At 33.4% G+C, this 18,430-nt stretch overlaps 2 protein-coding genes across 4 annotated transcripts; both read right to left on the bottom strand.

Annotated features, from left to right (window-relative positions):
- Positions 1 to 5,314: 5,314 nt before the first annotated feature.
- LOC105326602 (hydroxylysine kinase) lies at positions 5,315 to 7,415 on the bottom strand. Of its 2 annotated transcripts, none has more exons than XM_066083787.1 (5): positions 6,946 to 7,415; positions 6,723 to 6,859; positions 6,123 to 6,215; positions 5,899 to 5,989; positions 5,315 to 5,781 (listed from the first exon to the last, which is right to left on the bottom strand). In XM_066083787.1, exons 1-5 carry the CDS (start codon positions 7,256 to 7,258, stop codon positions 5,315 to 5,317), a joined length of 1,101 nt encoding a protein of 366 aa, XP_065939859.1. In that variant the 5' UTR covers positions 7,259 to 7,415. The 2 variants fall into 2 exon arrangements, with proteins under 2 accessions (XP_065939859.1, XP_011425036.4); XM_011426734.4 differs by having other exon boundaries at positions 6,123 to 6,218; positions 6,946 to 7,401.
- A 7,531-nt stretch (positions 7,416 to 14,946) lies between these two features.
- On the bottom strand, positions 14,947 to 18,033 carry LOC105336368 (protein PIF). 2 transcript variants are annotated; one of them, XM_066083786.1, is made up of 8 exons: positions 18,015 to 18,033; positions 17,420 to 17,540; positions 17,086 to 17,283; positions 16,398 to 16,736; positions 15,873 to 16,216; positions 15,691 to 15,781; positions 15,297 to 15,376; positions 14,947 to 15,157 (listed from the first exon to the last, which is right to left on the bottom strand). In XM_066083786.1, the coding sequence occupies exons 2-8, from the start codon at positions 17,523 to 17,525 to the stop codon at positions 15,116 to 15,118; spliced, it is 1,200 nt and encodes a 399-aa protein (XP_065939858.1). In that variant the 5' UTR covers positions 17,526 to 17,540; positions 18,015 to 18,033; the 3' UTR covers positions 14,947 to 15,115. The 2 variants fall into 2 exon arrangements, with proteins under 2 accessions (XP_065939858.1, XP_065939857.1); XM_066083785.1 differs by lacking the exon at positions 18,015 to 18,033 and adding an exon at positions 17,623 to 17,733.
- Positions 18,034 to 18,430: the final 397 nt, after the last annotated feature.

The following is an 18,430-nucleotide window of genomic DNA, read 5'->3' as shown; positions in this document are numbered from 1 at the left end:
AATCTATCATAAAGCCCTTCGGACTTTATTGGATTTGATCACGCCCCGACCGAAATTATCACCTCATAATACTCAAAGAATGATTCCTTATTCCTTATATAATTTTCAGCATTTTTACAATTAAATATTTGAATATGAATAAGCAAACCCCGCTTGCGCCGCAATCATATGTATTTTCTATTGGACTGTTTAGTTCAAAATTGATACGTAGTGTTATCACAGGTAAAGACACTGAAAGATGAAAACATTATGATTTAAAGAATTGATATGAAACATGTTCTTCAGCTTCATTGTGATAAACTAAAGACCAAGTCGGGTCAGTGCTAAAATACAATTAGTGATCCATGTAACAAATTCAAAAGCAATTTTTACTTATATAATTCGACTCTATTCCCAATCACTGTTCCATATGGAATTGATGAGGAAGGAGAAGGGGTGGTGGTAAGACGATATGTTTTATATCAAATTGCTTTCCGTCCATTATGCTTAATATACTTGAAGAGCTCAAGATAACATGAAAATAGCTGCAGCATGTTGGAATTTCCTCGAAATCTATTTTGCCCATTGAACGACGTCCTCTAATTAAATTGAGATACATTGAGATACACATAGCGTGCATTTGATGTAAGATTTTCAAAGATTAGTGCGAAGGTTTCTCGACTTGTTTGAAAACTGCTGTTGTCAGAGGCAAAATCCCATCGTGAGCCCTGGACCGGTAAATGTCCGAGTAAAAATAAACTGGCGACTTCGAGAAAATAATGACGTATATTTCCGCTGTTTTAAGACCCATCAACTTGAAATTCGGCATGAGTGTATCTCAGACATTACTTTTCCGAAAAATACATGCATATTGCGAGTGTTTTAAAAATTAATTGATTTATTAGGCTTTTGAAGCGAGCTGGTATTTTTTTTCTCTGCGTCAGAGTTCGACCTTTTTCTTTATTTATGGTTACATTGAAACTAATGTTAAAACGGGCTTGGCCCCTGTGTTTCCAATAGGTTTTGTATAGCGCCGACGGATATCCAAAATAAAAATTGAATTCATATTTGTACTTTTTAAAATACATGTATGTCATTGTTTAATTTGTATGAATTATAAATGTGTCATTTTGTTTAAATTAAAGTTTTTTGTCAGGAATATGAATAATAGATGGAACAGCTGTAATTCATGAACATGCTGTTTGGACGCTAGAATGAAATTTAAAACCAATTTTAGACCAATAAATAAAAGATTAATGAGTTAAATGGTTCTCACTGAAAACATGATAGAAATCAAGATGATATTATATAACCATTTTAACAAGACCTTGGACTTTCAGTAGGACATTGCTATCTATTTCTTGCGTCAAAACAAATTAAAATAACGCTGGTTTCAAGTGAAATATACCCCGATTGCATAGTCTTTGCTTAAGAGCCAGACAAATCTTGTTGATTTCAAAGAGCCATGGCTGAGTGGTCAGCAATGAAATTGACATGCCTACGTCACATTGCTTTTTAACACAACTACCCAAAGTCCAAGCTCCTTTAAAAAGGTTCTTAAGTGCAAACCGTTCATGAAAGTGTAGACCGTTTATGAAAGATTCAACGTAAGCGGTTGATCATTAAGTTGCAGTCGACGCCCTGTATGGAAAACTTGCTTACCTCTAATCAGGAAATGTTTTTTTACCCTTACTCTAGTCACAAAATGCCAAAATTCAAAGATACTAGTATTTTTGTTAAAATCTATCTAAAAAAACCTTTGACCATCCATGCATTACAAAGTGAAAAAAAAACCAATATACGGATTCAACGTAAGCGGTTGATCATTAAGTTGCAGTCGACGCCCTGTATGGAAAACTTGCTTATGTAATAATTCCGGATATTTTAGGTTCGGCCCAGACCGGGTTTTTCTTTTAGTTCCTTTGTTTATGTCACGTGATACAAGGGTATAAATACGACAGTGAGTCAGCTGTCGGCTGCTTAGTTGGAAATCAGCCGCAGAGAGAGAAGTTAGTGAAGTTTAATAAAAGGTATTGTGTCAATACAGAGCTTGCCCGTTCGTAACGGTGTTAAGTGTTTTTGATAGGCCATAGAGAGGTTGTCCGCTTGGTACTGTAGGTTGCAGTCATTTTGGCTTGTCAGTGTGTCACAGTAGGCTTTCCTCGGAGAGGCTAGCCATTGTTTATTTCTCTAGTGGCTGATCAGACTGTCGTCCAGGCCGTTGTGCTCACTGTCCGTCCTGAATAAGGCAGCCTACAGTGTGCACAGTGGTTGAAGGGCTACCACATATACTGTCCGTCCTGAATAAGGCAGCCTACAGTATATGCGGTAATCTGAGGACGGTCAGTCATTTTAGCTGAGTGGTTGACCTCAGTGGATTGTCACTGTGGGGGTGTACTGTCCGACCTGAACAAGGCAGCACCAGTACATCACACCCAGTGTCAATTATATATTTTTTTTATACCCCTTGTCGTTTTTGTAAATATTCTAGATTCCCTGAAATTACTTGTTAATTATTAACCTAAGTAAGGTTAGGCTATACCAATCATTTTTGACAATCAATAGAAAATCATTATATTATAAGACTTTGTTAATGTACGCCCAAAACCCTGGAAAAGACCAGGCACGAACCCCTTCCCCTGGCAGTACAAGTAGCTCGGTACGTTACAGAAATTTGGTGGCAGCGTCGGCATTTTGGGTTAACAATTAGATACACTTGCATTGTTTTACTTGCTTTGTTTATATTTTGGTAGTTAGATTGTATCATTATATTGGGTGTCATATTTTGACATGATGACAGACCTGCAAGATGAATTAATGGGGCTTGAAGATGAGTTTAATAGACTTCAGGAGAGCATAAATAAAAGTAGGAGTAAAGCCGCAAGAGATTCAGGTTTACCTGAAAGTATGCGGAATTCCACAGAAGATCAAGACTACTTAGAACAGGGTGCAAGATCTAAAAACATTAGGACAGACACCATAGAAAATCAAAGGCCTGAAAGCCCCCTAGATCCTGATAGACGTGTTGATAGAATGACAGATAGACCCTCATTTCCTAGTACACTCTATCATGCAGATCTACCCAGATATGATTAGAATTTACCAAGGGAGAGGAATGTTACGACTTGCCGGGGCACTGGTACAGCTCGAACAGACAAGTCTAAAAGTGGTTGTGTTAAACCAGACAAATATGATGGAAATTCCTCGTGGATTGACTTTATGTCTCATTTTGATGTATGTGCTTAATTAAATGAGATTGACATTGAGGAGATGGAAGAAGAAAGAGTTGTTTTGTTTGACATTTAAGTAAATGTTGTATGAAAGATTTTTTTTTTTATTGGTCAGCATGAACAGTTAGTCTGCCTGACATTTGGAGTTTGGATTTTATTACTATTTTTTATGAATAAATGTATTTAAAATTAGTTTAAAAAAAAACCTGTTGTATTTGATCTCTTGGTGTACATGCGGGACGCATGTCATCGGAGGCGTGGGTAGTGTAATAATTCCGGATATTTTAGGTTCGGCCCAGACCGAATTTTTCTTTTAGTTCCTTTGTTTATGTCACGTGATACAAGGGTATAAATACGACAGTGAATCAGCTGTCGGCTGCTTAGTTGGAAATCAGCCGCAGAGAGAGAAGTTAGTGAAGTTTAATAAAAGGTATTGTGTCAATACAGAGCTTGCCCGTTCGTAACGGTGTTAAGTGTTTTTGATAGGCCATAGAGAGGTTGTCCGCTTGGTACTGTAGGTTGCAGTCATTTTGGCTTGTCAGTGTGTCACAGTAGGCTTTCCTCGGAGAGGCTAGCCATTGTTCATTTCTCTAGTGGCTGATCAGACTGTCGTCCAGGCCGTTGTGCTCACTGTCCGTCCTGAATAAGGCAGCCTACAGTGTGCACAGTGGTTGAAGGGCTACCACATATACTGTCCGTCCTGAATAAGGCAGCCTACAGTATATGCGGTAATCTGAGGACGGTCAGTCATTTTAGCTGAGTGGTTGACCTCAGTGGATTGTCACTGTGGGGGTGTACTGTCCGACCTGAACAAGGCAGCACCAGTACATCACACCCAGTGTCAATTATATATTTTTTTTTATACCCCTTGTCGTTTTTGTAAATATTCTAGATTCCCTGAAATTACTTGTTAATTATTAACCTAAGTAAGGTTAGGCTATACCAATCATTTTTGACAATCAATAGAAAATCATTATATTATAAGACTTTGTTAGTGTACACCCAAAACCCTGGAAAAGACCAGGCACGAACCCTTCCCCTGGCAGTACATGTAGCTCGGCACGTTACACTTACCTCTAATCAGGAAATGTTTTTTTTACCCTTACTCTAGTCACAAAATGCCAAAATTCAAAGATACTAGTATTTTTGTTAAAATCTATCTAAAAAAACCTTTGACCATCCATGCATTACAAAGTGAAAAAAACCAATATACGGATATTTTGTAGTAATATTCAACAAGTTAGACTTTGTTAGTTTTTTAACCTTTCTGTGTCATCAACCAAATACATGTATGTATACGTAGAAAGTTAGTTTATTGCATCAAACCTATTACTGGCTGGATAACCATTATAGCCAGTGTTGTAGAAACTAAGAATTAATCAATCTTTTATTATTCAACAATTATTGTATTTAACTTTTTCAATATTATCAATAAGTAGCATTGTAAGCGTGCTTAGCAACTAAAAACCAAGGAATCAAAACTTCTTACTACATATGTAACAAAAGGTTACGGAAATGGATAATAAAAACTTCATTAAAAAAAATCAAATTATATTGACAGAAAGTTACCATGACCAAGCCCCCCCCCCCCCCCCCGATAAGAAGTTAAGTGGAAATTTCTAAATTTTTTAAAAGATTAACGACTATCATTAACATAAAATCGATGATTAATTTTATTGATCCAAACTCGAGATTATTTATTAGATACTGTGTTAGAATAAAGAAGAATGGTTTTGAGAAGTATAAATAAATTAAAAACAAATGTCACGCAATCTCTAATCGTATTTCTTATTTTAATGGTTGTTTGCTACATAAAAAAATTATTTTGTGTTATCCGGCATATGATATAAATTGGCACGGTTCTTAATTTTATTATATTAATGATATGGCATGATTAAGAAAAAACACGCAAATAATTTCAAAAGAACAGTTTAATAGCATCATCTTTCTCTCTCTCTCTGAATTTTAAAAAGAATATCTTCCCTATAGAGCAAAATGCTAATAGAGTGTGTCTAAAATCCAACCACCATATATAATTTCACATATGTAAATCCTATATTTGAATAACTAATATCATAATTATGCATATTTCAGGTAGATACAGATCAGGAGTTCATGATTCTTTCCCAGGTTTTCGATATATCGGAATTGGTGATATGTTGAAGCTTTTGAAGCACAGTCCAGGCATTATCAGCTCCTAGTCGAGTGTACTCATTGTCCGGTTGTTTTTGAAATTCACTCTCTCCAACCACTATGTACTGGCAAAGACCAGTCTGAATACAATACGGCAATAACTGCAATTCCTTTGCAGAAATTGGGGATACCTCTGTATATCCGGTCAGAAAATAAGCCCCGATTTCCAGATGTGGGACATCCTCGATATCTACCGTTAAATCTCTTATCACCATGGCAACCTCAAACAAATATGGTGAAACGGCTACATCGTTGAAATCGATGAGTCCGAATTTTGCTTTCACGCCATTTTCTTCCGTGTTGCATTCTAATGATTGTAACTTTCCATCATGGTAATTTACAATAATATTAAGATCATGAATGTCGTTGTGAGTTACACCTGGAATAGTAAAACTTAAATCAAGCAATCTTTTTTTTCATGTCTATTGTCCAACAATTCCAAACATACATGTTGTATATCTTAAAAGTTTACGCTTTTACCTACCATACAACATACCTTTTGGTAGATCATCAAATGACGTCATAACATCATGGTCGAAGTTTTCAAGGGTATTTAATATCAAACGCTCTTTTTCTTCTGATGTGCCCTGAGAATGTAAATTAAATCAATTCTATCCATGGTCATCTTACTATCTAACTACCGACGCTAACCATACAGCTTTCACGAGGAAAAGTATTTCATGTTTAGCATGAATTGAGCCATGTGTACACTTATCGTACCTGAATTTCTTTAAGCAAATTGCGTAAAATGGAGGAGTTCTTCAGAATCCAGGGATCTGTTGGCCTATCCTCCACGACTATTGACTCTTTAACCTTCTTCGAATTCAATGAAGAAAAAAACCCCAGTTTTTAATTATATCTTGCAGGAAACAAAAATCATAAAGTAAACGCATATTTACGAATGTCAAAAATTACCCCGTTATCTCGATGTAACTTAAAAATCAATCAATCAATTTTTAAAAAAGTAAAAGGGTACATTTTTTATATAAGCTGACTAAATATTGATAATTCCGTAGAATTTTATATTAGATACAATAATTCGCAATGAATGATTTTTTAGACGTAAGAATATAACTTATAGTGGTACATGCATATATAAAGCAAACGACTCAAATCAATTATTTCATTGAAAAAAATAGAGAAAATGTCATGGCCATAAATACGTCTTTTAAAATAATTTACATCAATCTCTCATAAGAGGGCGTATTACGCTTTGTGTCAGTGAAGCTTGCGAAACGCGCCCTCTGGTGAGAGATTGAATTTACGCAAGTATTACGTTAAGGATAATGTCACGACTTTTGGTTTTACTGAGCTAAATACCTGTAGAGACCTGTGAAGTTTACCAACGAAGCTGCCCAAATCCAATAGCATACTTTTATTGTCAATTAGGTGTAGACAGCTCTTCAGAGTTACCCCAGGAATAAATGAGAACAATCGGAAAACATGTTTACCATCATCTGTAAATATGAAAAAATAAGTTACGATATTCATGTGGAATGACGTTGATAACAATGACGTCAATATTCAAATATTAATTTTTTACCTGTATGGTAATGCCATTTTCCGTTAGGAAATGGTAAACAAGAGGTACAAACGAATCCCTCGTTTTTCAGATGATCCATAACCCTTCTCTCCGCTTCCACTTTTTGTTGGCAGAAGTTCTTCGAATGAACGATTTTCACCATCGCTTTCAATTCTTCCTTTGATTTTGACGCCTCTGCGTTTTCGTACTTCACCATAAAGTTTCTGTCTTCGAAAGAGTCCAGACGATCGATCTTGTGAATTTTCCAATGACATATTTCAGTTAGTATATGTTGCACATCGCTTATGGATATATCTGGCCTTCTTGTTTCCATTTTCAATAAAAAAATTCTTAACTTTTAAGTTATTGAATATAAGGAAAAAAACAACACCTTAATTTATGACCACGATATACCCTTATGGAGAATCATACGGGAAATATCGAATATAGAACTTGTCATGTTTAAATATATGATGTTATTTCTTAATGTTTTTTATGTTTTGAAAACTATTTCTAAAAAGTGTTACAGTTATCATTTTTTCCCCTTTTTTACTTACACTGTAGGACTAATTCAGTTCCTATTGTACCACCTTTCAGCATTGTATGCTTTTAAAATATTTTTTGATGTCGTCGGTCCTGTAACACACCAAGCGGTGCAGACAAATTATACCGATAATTTGTCTCACCGCTTGGTGTGTTACAGAACCGACGACATCCAAAAATAAGCATTTAATGCTAATATTTATACTCATAATGATGATTATTTGTATGAAATGTATGTGTATTGTCGCTGTAAAGCCATTGTATACGCTCTCAGTCAGGGATATGAAACATACATGGAACAGCCATATTAAGGAGGTTGGCACCTGAAATAATAGTAATGTCAATCATCTGAAAACCACTTGCATATAAAGATGGGGACCTAAAATGTTCATTTATTTTATTTTTGACGCATGTCACATGTCATTTTTTTTTAAATATAGGGCCCCAAACAGAAATGATAATTTTCTTGAAAATTTTGCGAAAATTTGACATTGATAATTTGAAGATATTAAACAAATATTTATAGTTTGAACTATAATTATTTAGTTATGATTTAAATGATTTTCAGTATGAAGTTGAACACATGTAGTAACTATAAAAGTAATATCCAAGTCAAAGTTTAAATTTTGTTGCTCTACTGGTGGCTTCAAAGGCCAGTACAGTCATAATTAACACAACAACAGATGTTACAAAATTTTGGAGCAACCAAATCATATCGCAAATAAAAAAAAATTATAGTAATGTCATATATAGACATACTTTGTATTAATGTGTAAAGCCATTTTTGCGCTCTTAGTCAGGGATTTGAAACATACATGGAACAGCCATTTTAACATCATGTTATTTAGATAATAGCCTCCGCGACAAAAAAAAAATATAGTGCCAGGAACTTTGAGGAGAAAAATCTTTTTTTTTTATCAAGGATTAGATATATATTAATGATTATTTTTCAAAAGTACATATCAAATTGGTTATGTAAGATTGAAAGTTTCATTTAATTTTACAAAAATAAATATACGTAAAACACGTGAAGATGTTTGTATCTGTGCTCATGGCGCATGAATTATAGCAAAGTGTGTTCATAGAAAATTGAACGTCGCAGATTTCCAATGCAAACACAAGGGAAAATATACACTGAATGTAAATATTAAAATATTAAACTTTAAAAGTTGTTCATACACAATTCGACATACTTATTGCAAAGTTCACTTGTATGAGTAAGAAATTATATTTAAAGCAAGCTGGCTAATTAACGGTATGTGTATTTATACAATGATTGGAAACCCAAATCAGTATCATTATTCATATCTTGTGTACATGCGTATAAACGTTAAGCTATCTAAAAGTTAAATTATAAGGTTAATTTATCTTTAACATAGAAACCATTAATATTTTTCGACAACATTTTATATGTCATTGGATGGGATGTGGAAATACATGCATGTGCGGATCTGGTGGGGAGGGGGATTCTTAAAATACCCCCCTCGGGAAACATTAATATCTCTCGGACCCCACCCCCTTCCGCTCTTAGAAACATTTTTCTGGATCCGCGCATGACAAGTTCTGTGTCTTCTTTGTGTCCGAATTATAGCTTAATTAAAGTTTATAAAATAGACACGTGTAATTCGCATAAGATGAGTGGACAGGAACATGTACAGCCTACATTCACTTTTATTTAGATTCTTCTGGAACACGTAAAATGACGGTCCTCTATTCATTCTTAGTTTGACTCAAACAAAATCTGTATTAACGATCTCCGATCCTCAGCCATGTCCGATAACTCTAATTTATCCGGATTATTTTTACGGGGATCTACAGTAACTACATATTGGTAAAGGGGTTCGAACCATCGATACACCGGAACAACCTTTTTTTTAAACTTTTAATATCAACTTGTATATTTATTCCCTTTTATCCATCGTGGACAATTTGCAATAACTTTGTAAAATGCATGGATACCGTCGATAAATTTATTTTTATTTCATTTAATTTATAAAACTTGAAGGACAAAATTCAATATAACATTATTTTTTGAAAAAAAAATTGAGGATGAGGATCGGAGAAACTAAACTCCTATGTGCCGGTGCGTCTTTTTACCCCAATGAACCCCAATGATACCCCAATGATACACCAATGAACCCCAATGATACCCAAATGAACTTTAAATACCTCAATGATACTAAGTATGTTCATAATTGATACACTTATTGAATTTTATTTAACAAAATGTTACAAAAATGAATGAATTATCAATTACGCGGCGTTTTTTCACCGATTGATTACTTAGTGAACCCATTGATATCCCAACCAAATTTCGTTGATACCCCCACAATAAACTTTAAATGTGCAATGATTCATTCACCAATGAATTTTAATTCTCCAAATGATACAGAAATAAAAATCTCATTAATACAAGAATAAACATGTACTTAATGAACAATTAAGTCCAAACCAGACCCCAAATAACGTTTACTTAATAATACCTAGGCATTATTTAAAAGCATATTATTTAACCCCACCCCACCCCTAAACAACGTTTTTGGGGGAGGGAGGGAGGGTTATAGGAATCACCTTGTCCATCCGTCTGTCTGTGCAAAATTTTGTGTCTGGTTAATATCTTAATAATTATGGAGATACACTGAAGTTGTTACTTCACACAAACATTGCTTATGACCTGAGTGTGTGTCATGAACTTGCCAAAACTTCATTAGGGCAAGGTCACTGGCGAGAAATGTGCAAAATCGTGCCCGATCTATATATTTTTTGGAGAAACATTGGAAGTTCTTACTTAAAATAAAAATTGCTTTTGCTAAGGCCTAAGGGTGTATCATGACCTTGACGCACGGTCATTTTTTTAAGTTCATGTTCATTGGAAAAAAAAGTTCTATTTTGTGTCTGCTTCGTACTCTTCTTATGGAGAAACATATGAAGTTTTTTATTTCATAAAAAGATTGCTTACGACTCGAGGATATGATACACGCCGCGTAATTGATAATTCATTCATTCGTGTAACATTTCGTTACATAAAATTCAATAAGTGTATCAATTATGAACATACTTAGTATCATTGGGGTATTAAAGTTCATTTGGGTATCATTGGGGTTCATTGGGGTATCATTGTGGTTCATTGGGGTATCATTGGGGTTCATTGCGGTAAAAAGACGCACCCCCTATGTGCTATCTTTACGATTATAATATCAAATGCATGCGTCTGCACAAAAAACTACTCTCACTAACACTCCGAACATGGGCATCAGTGCGAGCATGGACACATGTTTGAACATAGACACAAGTCTTAGCATAGACAAATTGTTGACCACGGACACGTGTCAATCTGAGCACAGAGGAAGATCATTTTGTTGGTTCGTTCTAAATTCAATTTGTAAACAAGGTTATTCAGGAAGAAAATGTGTCATTTCGAAATCAAAAGAACAGTTGTACGTGCAATTAATCAAACATGCATGGGGCACCACCTATACCTGTCCAATTAGCCGCCTAAGAAAGAGGATTCATGTATGAAAATAACCAAGATGTTTTTCAGAATAAATTGAATGCATATTTATTATTTCGATGAAACTGCATGTATAATTTATAATTATGTCGACTGTCAATCAAGAGTGAACAATGACTGACCCGCTCTGTCAGGAGTGTGCCGTGTGATTATTTGTTCACACGCCAAAGTTAGTTTAGTTTAAATTTAAAGTAATTTCAATTTAAAATGTGTGTTGTTGTGCATTTTTTAAAACCAAAATACCAATATTAATATTAAATATTCGTGTTTTGTCAACACATTTCTTTTTAGTTTTAGAATTTAGGCATGGAAACACGATTAATTGTCTTACATATATTTAAAACAAAACATCACTAGTTTTGTATTAAGAAAAACACAATTACTCACTTAACACTGCATGCGCTTTAAACATAAATACGTATTTAATTATACATGCAACGTTTAAATAAAGATTGAAATTTTAAGTGAATTGATTTATTAGTGAATTAGGACAAAATCCTTACATAATGCTACAGAATCTGTTATAATCGTTCAACTGGATTTAAAAAAAAAATATTGTACATTTTAAATTATCACCGTGTGTGGTTTATCAAAAGTTCCGAGAAAATCACGTGCAAAAGAAATAAGCACGTGATAATGGTGATCATGCTCTTTTGCAGCTTAACAAAGAACCAGTCGTTATTTTTCTCAAAACAACGAGTTTTTCCAACGCGTGAATTTCACAAAAAGTTCATGACAATCAAATTTCTGTAGAAGGAAGCTTTATGTGTAAATCAAAACAAATAAATGCACATAGATTTGTCCACTCCCAGAAAATTAAAGGTCAACACAAGAGTTGAAAAGGACAAGCTAATAAATGTTATCTGATGCAAATCTGTGAAGTTAAGAGCCTGGGTTACGTGTTTTGATACTATTAATCTAATTAACATTTATCTCTAAAGTGAAAAGGAACTTTTGCTGTGTAATGTTCAACTACAAATAATTCATTTATGGAGTTTGGACCTTTATAAGGTTTATAAAGCTTTTGTTTAGGAGAACAATAAATGTCAAATAAAAAAAAAATAATATTAATTTCATCATGTACATTTATTTCATATCATTTTTTTCAGATTTCCAACTTTATCTGAATCATTAATTGTATAAAATAAAACAAAAGAACCTGCATGCATATGAACATGTATAGTTTTTTGAACGCATTTAATTATAAAGAATCGTGAGTTGTTTTCGGAAAAGAAAAAATTGAAGAAGACAGGAGTCTACACCAAGTTTTGTTTTATTGGTAGAATTAATCTATTATCTTTATATCTCAGTCAAAAAATAGAAGGAAGAAAGAACAAAAGACCAATTTGCAACGGTTGAACCTAGGATGGCAATTAGTCAAAAGTACACAGTCTCCATCAAACCATACTTCTATAGTTTTGTAAGATATAGAGATAAAAAATGATGTATCTGCAAATATATATAACAGTAGATATTAATCTTAACTTGTGGTTTTCTGTACTTTGAAAGTTGTATTTTGCCCTTTTCAGCACGAATGAATGCATAGGAATAAAAGATGACTTGCATAGCTAATTTGTTTGTATGAATGTTTCTTATTGTTCGTCTTTATTACAAATTAGTAGATAACTTGTCAAAATGTAATTATCATTTACAATGTATGCATGAATCAGATGCATGCCGTTGATTCGGGAAAATGAGTAGGAAAAACCAATTCGATGATAGCAATTTTGAAATATTGTATAAAAAAATGATATTTCGTCATTCTTGTTTTAAACTACACATTAATAACCATTTACAATTAAGTGTATATTGCGTAAACATCATATTATTCCAAAACATTTCATATAACTTTTCGTATGTCAGGAAATATAAAAAATATCGTAAAAATTATTTTAGTTTTTTCTGCGGAGATTCAATTTATGAATCGTATGAAAATCGTTAAACTCATACGTCATTGTAGCACTTGAATTAATTTTTCATTAATTAATAATAGGAAAATAAATGTCAGAATTAAATTTTAATTCTTTTTTTGATATATAAAAATAATCACAGGTTAATCTGACCCTATACTGTATTTTGGGCTAGAACTCTATCAAAAGTCTACCGTGACAGCAAATCTTTTCTTAATTTTATCTTATCATACTAGACACTTAAAACTCATTGTTTATTAAGAGTGCATACGTATTTAGAAATTAAAAAAAGTTTTATTCCCTAAAATATTAGAATATTATTGACCTGGCTTGACCAGCTTAACTGTACGTGAGGTATTTTTTTAATTCTTTATAATTAATTTTAATTAAATGGGACGGTTGCTCGCAATGGAAAAAAACGCCTAGTTATCAATTTCCTTTCCTACATTAACACCAAAGATTGATTTTTTTCTCTTAACTTTAAAAAAAAATATATATAATGTACATACGTCTCCTGTTTCAATCTTCATTTTAAGAGAATGCTGTCAGACAATTTTTGGAACTGTCAGTGTTTACATTAACTCCTAATATAATTACTGTAATTCTTTTTATTATGATTATGGGAAAACCAATTGTTTGAAAAAGCCAGAAATTATTTTAACAATCGCCAAGCAACGTATTTTTGATAATTTTAAACAGTCTCTACTAGCTGATATAAATGCCTCTTCCAAATGTACAATCTATAGATATTTAGTTGATCATTGTACCTTGCAGTCATATCTAACAAAAAGAATTCCTTTACAATATAAGAAACTTATATGTAAATTGTAAGATAATCATCTCATTGTTTTACCATCGAAACTGGCAGATATAACAATGTTCCATTACAAAGACGTTTATGTCCTCTATGTACTTTAGATATAGAAGATGAATATCATTTTATATTGAAATGTCCCTATTTCTGTAACTTAAGAGAAAAATTCCTGAAGAAGTTTTATTATATTAAGCCCTCTGTCTTTAAATTAATTCTATTATTGTCAACTCAAAATGTAAAGGATTTGTGCAATTTAGGTAAATATATTAAGAATGCTTTTGTAATCAGAAAACTTCATGTATAAACTTGCCTTTTTTCAAGTGACCAGTATATGTATTGTAACGTGTATATTAATTGTATATGTCTATGAGCTGTACAGCTGTTGACCAATAAACAATATCAATATCAATGATTTTATTGTTGTTGTTTTTTTTTTTTTTAAATTAGTTGCAGTTGATAAGATGTTTCATTTTAAAAACTCTTATTTCGATTTTATTGTAGCAAAATCAATTTAAGGTACACAAATGTGATTTGTTTTTTGACGGCGGGGGTTGGGTCGTGTAGTGATATAATATTCATTACAAAAACATTAAATCGGATAAAATTGTTTACGTGTAACTCAGATTTTAAAATGATATGACTTAGTATTAATACCCTTGACCGACCATTTCTTGATTAACGGATGAAATTGTTATGTAATTATTCCCCCTTGAATAAATTATAAAGTACTGACATCTGCAATTTTCATTTGACTTTATCAATATGCAACCTTTGATGCTGAATACACAATACCAAAGGATTTTGATATATATCGACTTTTTTTGCAGAATTTTGCACGATAGAAATCCAAATTTTCGTCTGTTAAATAAAGTTGTCTTATGTTTTTTTAAATGACTCGGTGCACTGCTTTTGTTCAATTAGATGTACATTGTATTTTAACTTTCAGTTACTTTTAAAAAGACCTACATGTACATTTAGCATTGAAGTATCAGTGATAAAGGAGTGATTTTGAATAAAGTCATTGAGAGAGAGAGAGAGAGAGAGAGAGAGAGAGAGAGAGAGAGGTGTCGCATTGACAGTGAAGGTCTCTCCACTTTGTTGAATTAATCTGTTGAAACGTTTGATGTACATAAATATATTCCAGCACAAGTTCTATATTAAAATCATTGCTTTGTCATTATTAAATTTGAATTTATCTGTTACTGACAATCTAGTAAGCAATTATAGACTAGACTCTCAACACATTACAGTTTTTAAAAGTCGTTTATTGCAATCCTCATTGTAAAAATAATTTATAATTTTCCACCGCAAAAATGAGCGAAAAAACTCTAACAGTTGAAGTGTTCATGAGTACAACTAATACAATAATAAACAAATGATTCTGGATTTCACAGTAATTCTGTATGAATAGTTTTATGTTTGTATAAACTTTGGGCGACAGGCGAACACAGCAATCTAAAAAATGAAAAATAAAGATGTCACATTATTCAGATATCAATGAACTATTGGTCTTAAAGTCTGATATTAAAAATTATTTACCTGCTTTTACAAATAGATATTCAAGGGAACATTACTTAAACAATAATTCACTTACCTCATCAATGTACCCCTTGAATGATTGGAATTTATCACTTTTTCCAATATATAGATTTGATTGTGTGTCCATTATTTTTCCTACAATAAAATTTACAAAAGAGTAAAATAGAGCAACACTATTGCATATGAAAATACATGTACATGTAAGTAACTGTATTAAATTATCTTTACATAATACAAAGCCAACTTCAAATCTCTATCTGTTATTTACAGAAATGGAAAATAGTGAAATAAATTTTAAATAAAAAGCAACAACTGACAATATTGTACAGTGTAGAAATATATTAGCAAAATATAAGTAAATGAAAGAAATGAAATGAGAGAGAGAGAGAGAGAGAGAGAGAGAGAGAGAGAGAGAGAGAGAGAGGATAATATAAAAAACACACTCTTACCGATAGCCCATCTCTCAGTATAAATGTCATTGACGATTAGGTCCAACTTGTTTTCGTCATGCATGACTTTGACAGTGTTCCAATTTCCTTCCTACAAAAGGACAAATAGATTTGTAAACATCAATTTCAAAACTTTAATTTCACAGAGAGTTGCGCATAAATTCGAAATTCTATGTACTTACGCGCGTCACCCCGTGAAGAGTGAAAATCTCGTTGCCGGTATTTTTTATCATGGCGTGGACGTTCTTAGCGCTGTTCAGAATAAGGAAGGTTGGTTTCGGTTCAGAGATACTGTTGCTCATGACGACTGTCAGACCACCTTTGTTCTCTTTCAGGAACCGGACAGCAACTGTTATTTCGCTTTGTTCGAAATTCAAGAACTTTTTGATTTCTAAATAGCTGTCGCCATCGAAATATGCATACCCTTCCCTTGTTAGTTTAACGCCATGGCTGATCACTTCTCTTTTATTGCCCGAGTAGTCTATGAAGTTTTTGGAGAATGGCAAATAGAGTTCAGGCTTACATACTGTAATTAAATAGAACACTTGTTAAATCAAAAGTACTGTTTCAGAGAAAATGTACATGTACATGTATTGTTGCCGTGTATCAGGTACATGTACATAAAATACCGAGTATATGATATACAAATTCATACTTGTAATGCAAGATTTTTTTTATTTTTTTTTTGGGGGGGGGGGGGGTCTTACCTCCTTCGTATCCTTTGTGGTATACACAACCACACGCCAGAGCGCTGTATTGAGTATTACCTGGACAAGTCATGTTATGCCAGTTCACACCCTCTACAAACTGTTGGAAGACCGAACGGTCTCCAAATATTGGCCGACTATCACAGGGACCCTGGTGGAAGGAGTCCCCGGGGCAAGGGTCGGTACATTTCGCATCCTTCTCACAGCCCTGGTATTTTTTGTACCTCTGTCCCATTGGACAACAGTCTCCCACGGATTTCTGCAAATTGCACTTCCAGTATGACCGGCAGTTTCCGGAATCCATTGGGTGAGAAAGGAGTTGTTTATGATTGCACTTATCTGAAAGAATCATATCAAAAGGACGGTGATATATCTATTGTACATAGGTTCACAAAAAGAAGTTTTTAATACTCATAAGTCCTTTTTTTTGGTAATCCACCAATGAAATTTGGTGTTTGTTTCATGTTAGACAGAATTATAAAAAAAATTACATTTACATGTATTTTTATTTTCACAATGAATCGTAAAAGGGAAAAATGGATATATATGAATGTTAAAGGCTAAACAGCTATTGATATTAAAAACAACTTAGAGCACTTGAGATATTTATATTTCAAACATCTGTTAGTTTTCTCTTTTTTTTCAAAGATATTTTCTCTGTCATAAAATTTGAAGGTGTCCAACTGACCCGTGTCACACTTGACCTCGCTGGCCGTTCTACAAGTGGGCACGTTCTGGTCCCAGAACTGACCGAACGGACACTGACGGGGTACAGCCATTCTATCCTGCATCTTCTCTCCTTGATAACACTGGAAGAACTTGTCGCAGTCGGAGTTGTGTCTCTGGTATCCGACGCCATTTACGATTTTCGCATTTGCACAGACATCTAGAAAAATTTTGCATTCGATTTTAGTTTGATTATTTATTTTTTTACAAGAAGTAACCTATAAATTTAGCTGAAGAAAACTTAAATCAAATTTTGATGATATTGAAACTAAAATACCGCAAATATAAAAACATACCTTCATAGGATGGAAGATTTTCCTCAGCTGGTGGACTTTTGGCGAGTTCAGCCGATGACGACTCAAAAACGAACAGACACACGGTCAAAGCTAGACCTAACTTCATTTCTGAAAGGAATTTCTGTAAAACAGAATAAATGGAAATTATAAGATTTGAAGCCAAGGTTTGATGAAACCTATTTGACTCAAGTGAGATAACTTACAAAGAGTCACAGGGAGTGAAGAAACACTCCAAGTCGCCAATAACCTTATCAAAATGAATTGCCAACAGCCGTAACTGACATAACTCGAGCAGACGTGAGTTGTTAGTGGTGATTAAAATGGTAGTTAATATGATAAATTATAAAAGGGGTAAGGCTATATAGATTTTCGATTCTTCTTTACTGCTTTGAAAATTTTTCAAAATGTCACGATATTTTGGCATGGTTGATAAATGCAAACAACACGTGCGTACGATCTAAACAATATCAATTATGAAAAACGATGTAGAGAACATTAGAGATCTCAAGAGCTGACAACAGACCTTAAAGGTTTCCCGAGTTAGTAAAATGAAACTTTGGAAAAAAATTCTTAAAATATATTTTCATGTTCTTACCTAGATAACGTCTTAATAAAAATAACAAGAGTTTGAAAATTTTACCCCATTATAATGACTAGAAACTATAAACAGATGACTAATTTACGCAATGTACGTCTATCGTTTAATGAATTACCTGTTTTGTTGTTTTTTCCGCTGACGCTATCGTTGCACCTTTTCTCTCCGCCAAAAATTTCACGAATGAGGTATTATGCTAATCCCAAATTCTCACGTCTCCTATTTTATTACGTTCATTAATTACACAGGTCTAGTAAATATTGAACAAAACCTGCATATATTAATTAAGAATCATACGTAATCCTCGAATCGAGGAAGAAACCCCCACGATATTTTCGTTTACCGGACAAAAAAAAGGGGTTGAATAAACAATGCACCTTTGAGTCGGTTTAATTTGTCTTCTTAATTCGTAAACT

Source organism: Magallana gigas, chromosome 5 (genome assembly GCF_963853765.1).
Source record: "Magallana gigas chromosome 5, xbMagGiga1.1, whole genome shotgun sequence".
Lineage (NCBI taxonomy): Eukaryota > Metazoa > Mollusca > Bivalvia > Ostreida > Ostreidae > Magallana > Magallana gigas.
Note: the sequence above shows the minus strand (reverse complement) of the source record. Positions and strands in the feature narration are given on the sequence as shown.

Coding starts and splice junctions, on each gene's coding strand:
- LOC105326602 (XM_011426734.4), bottom strand. CDS start 7,258: ATGGAAACAAGAAGGCCAGATATATCCATAAGCGATGTGCAACATATA. Junction 6,860..6,945: donor AAAATGGCATTACCATACAG/GTAAAAAATTAA, acceptor TCATATTTACAG/ATGATGGTAAACATGTTTTC. Junction 6,219..6,722: donor AACTTCACAGGTCTCTACAG/GTATTTAGCTCA, acceptor TTGAATTCGAAG/AAGGTTAAAGAGTCAATAGT.
- LOC105336368 (XM_066083786.1), bottom strand. CDS start 17,525: ATGAAGTTAGGTCTAGCTTTGACCGTGTGTCTGTTCGTTTTTGAGTCG. Junction 16,737..17,085: donor CGAGGTCAAGTGTGACACGG/GTCAGTTGGACA, acceptor TGATTCTTTCAG/ATAAGTGCAATCATAAACAA. Junction 15,158..15,296: donor TCAAGGGGTACATTGATGAG/GTAAGTGAATTA, acceptor TTCATTTTTTAG/ATTGCTGTGTTCGCCTGTCG.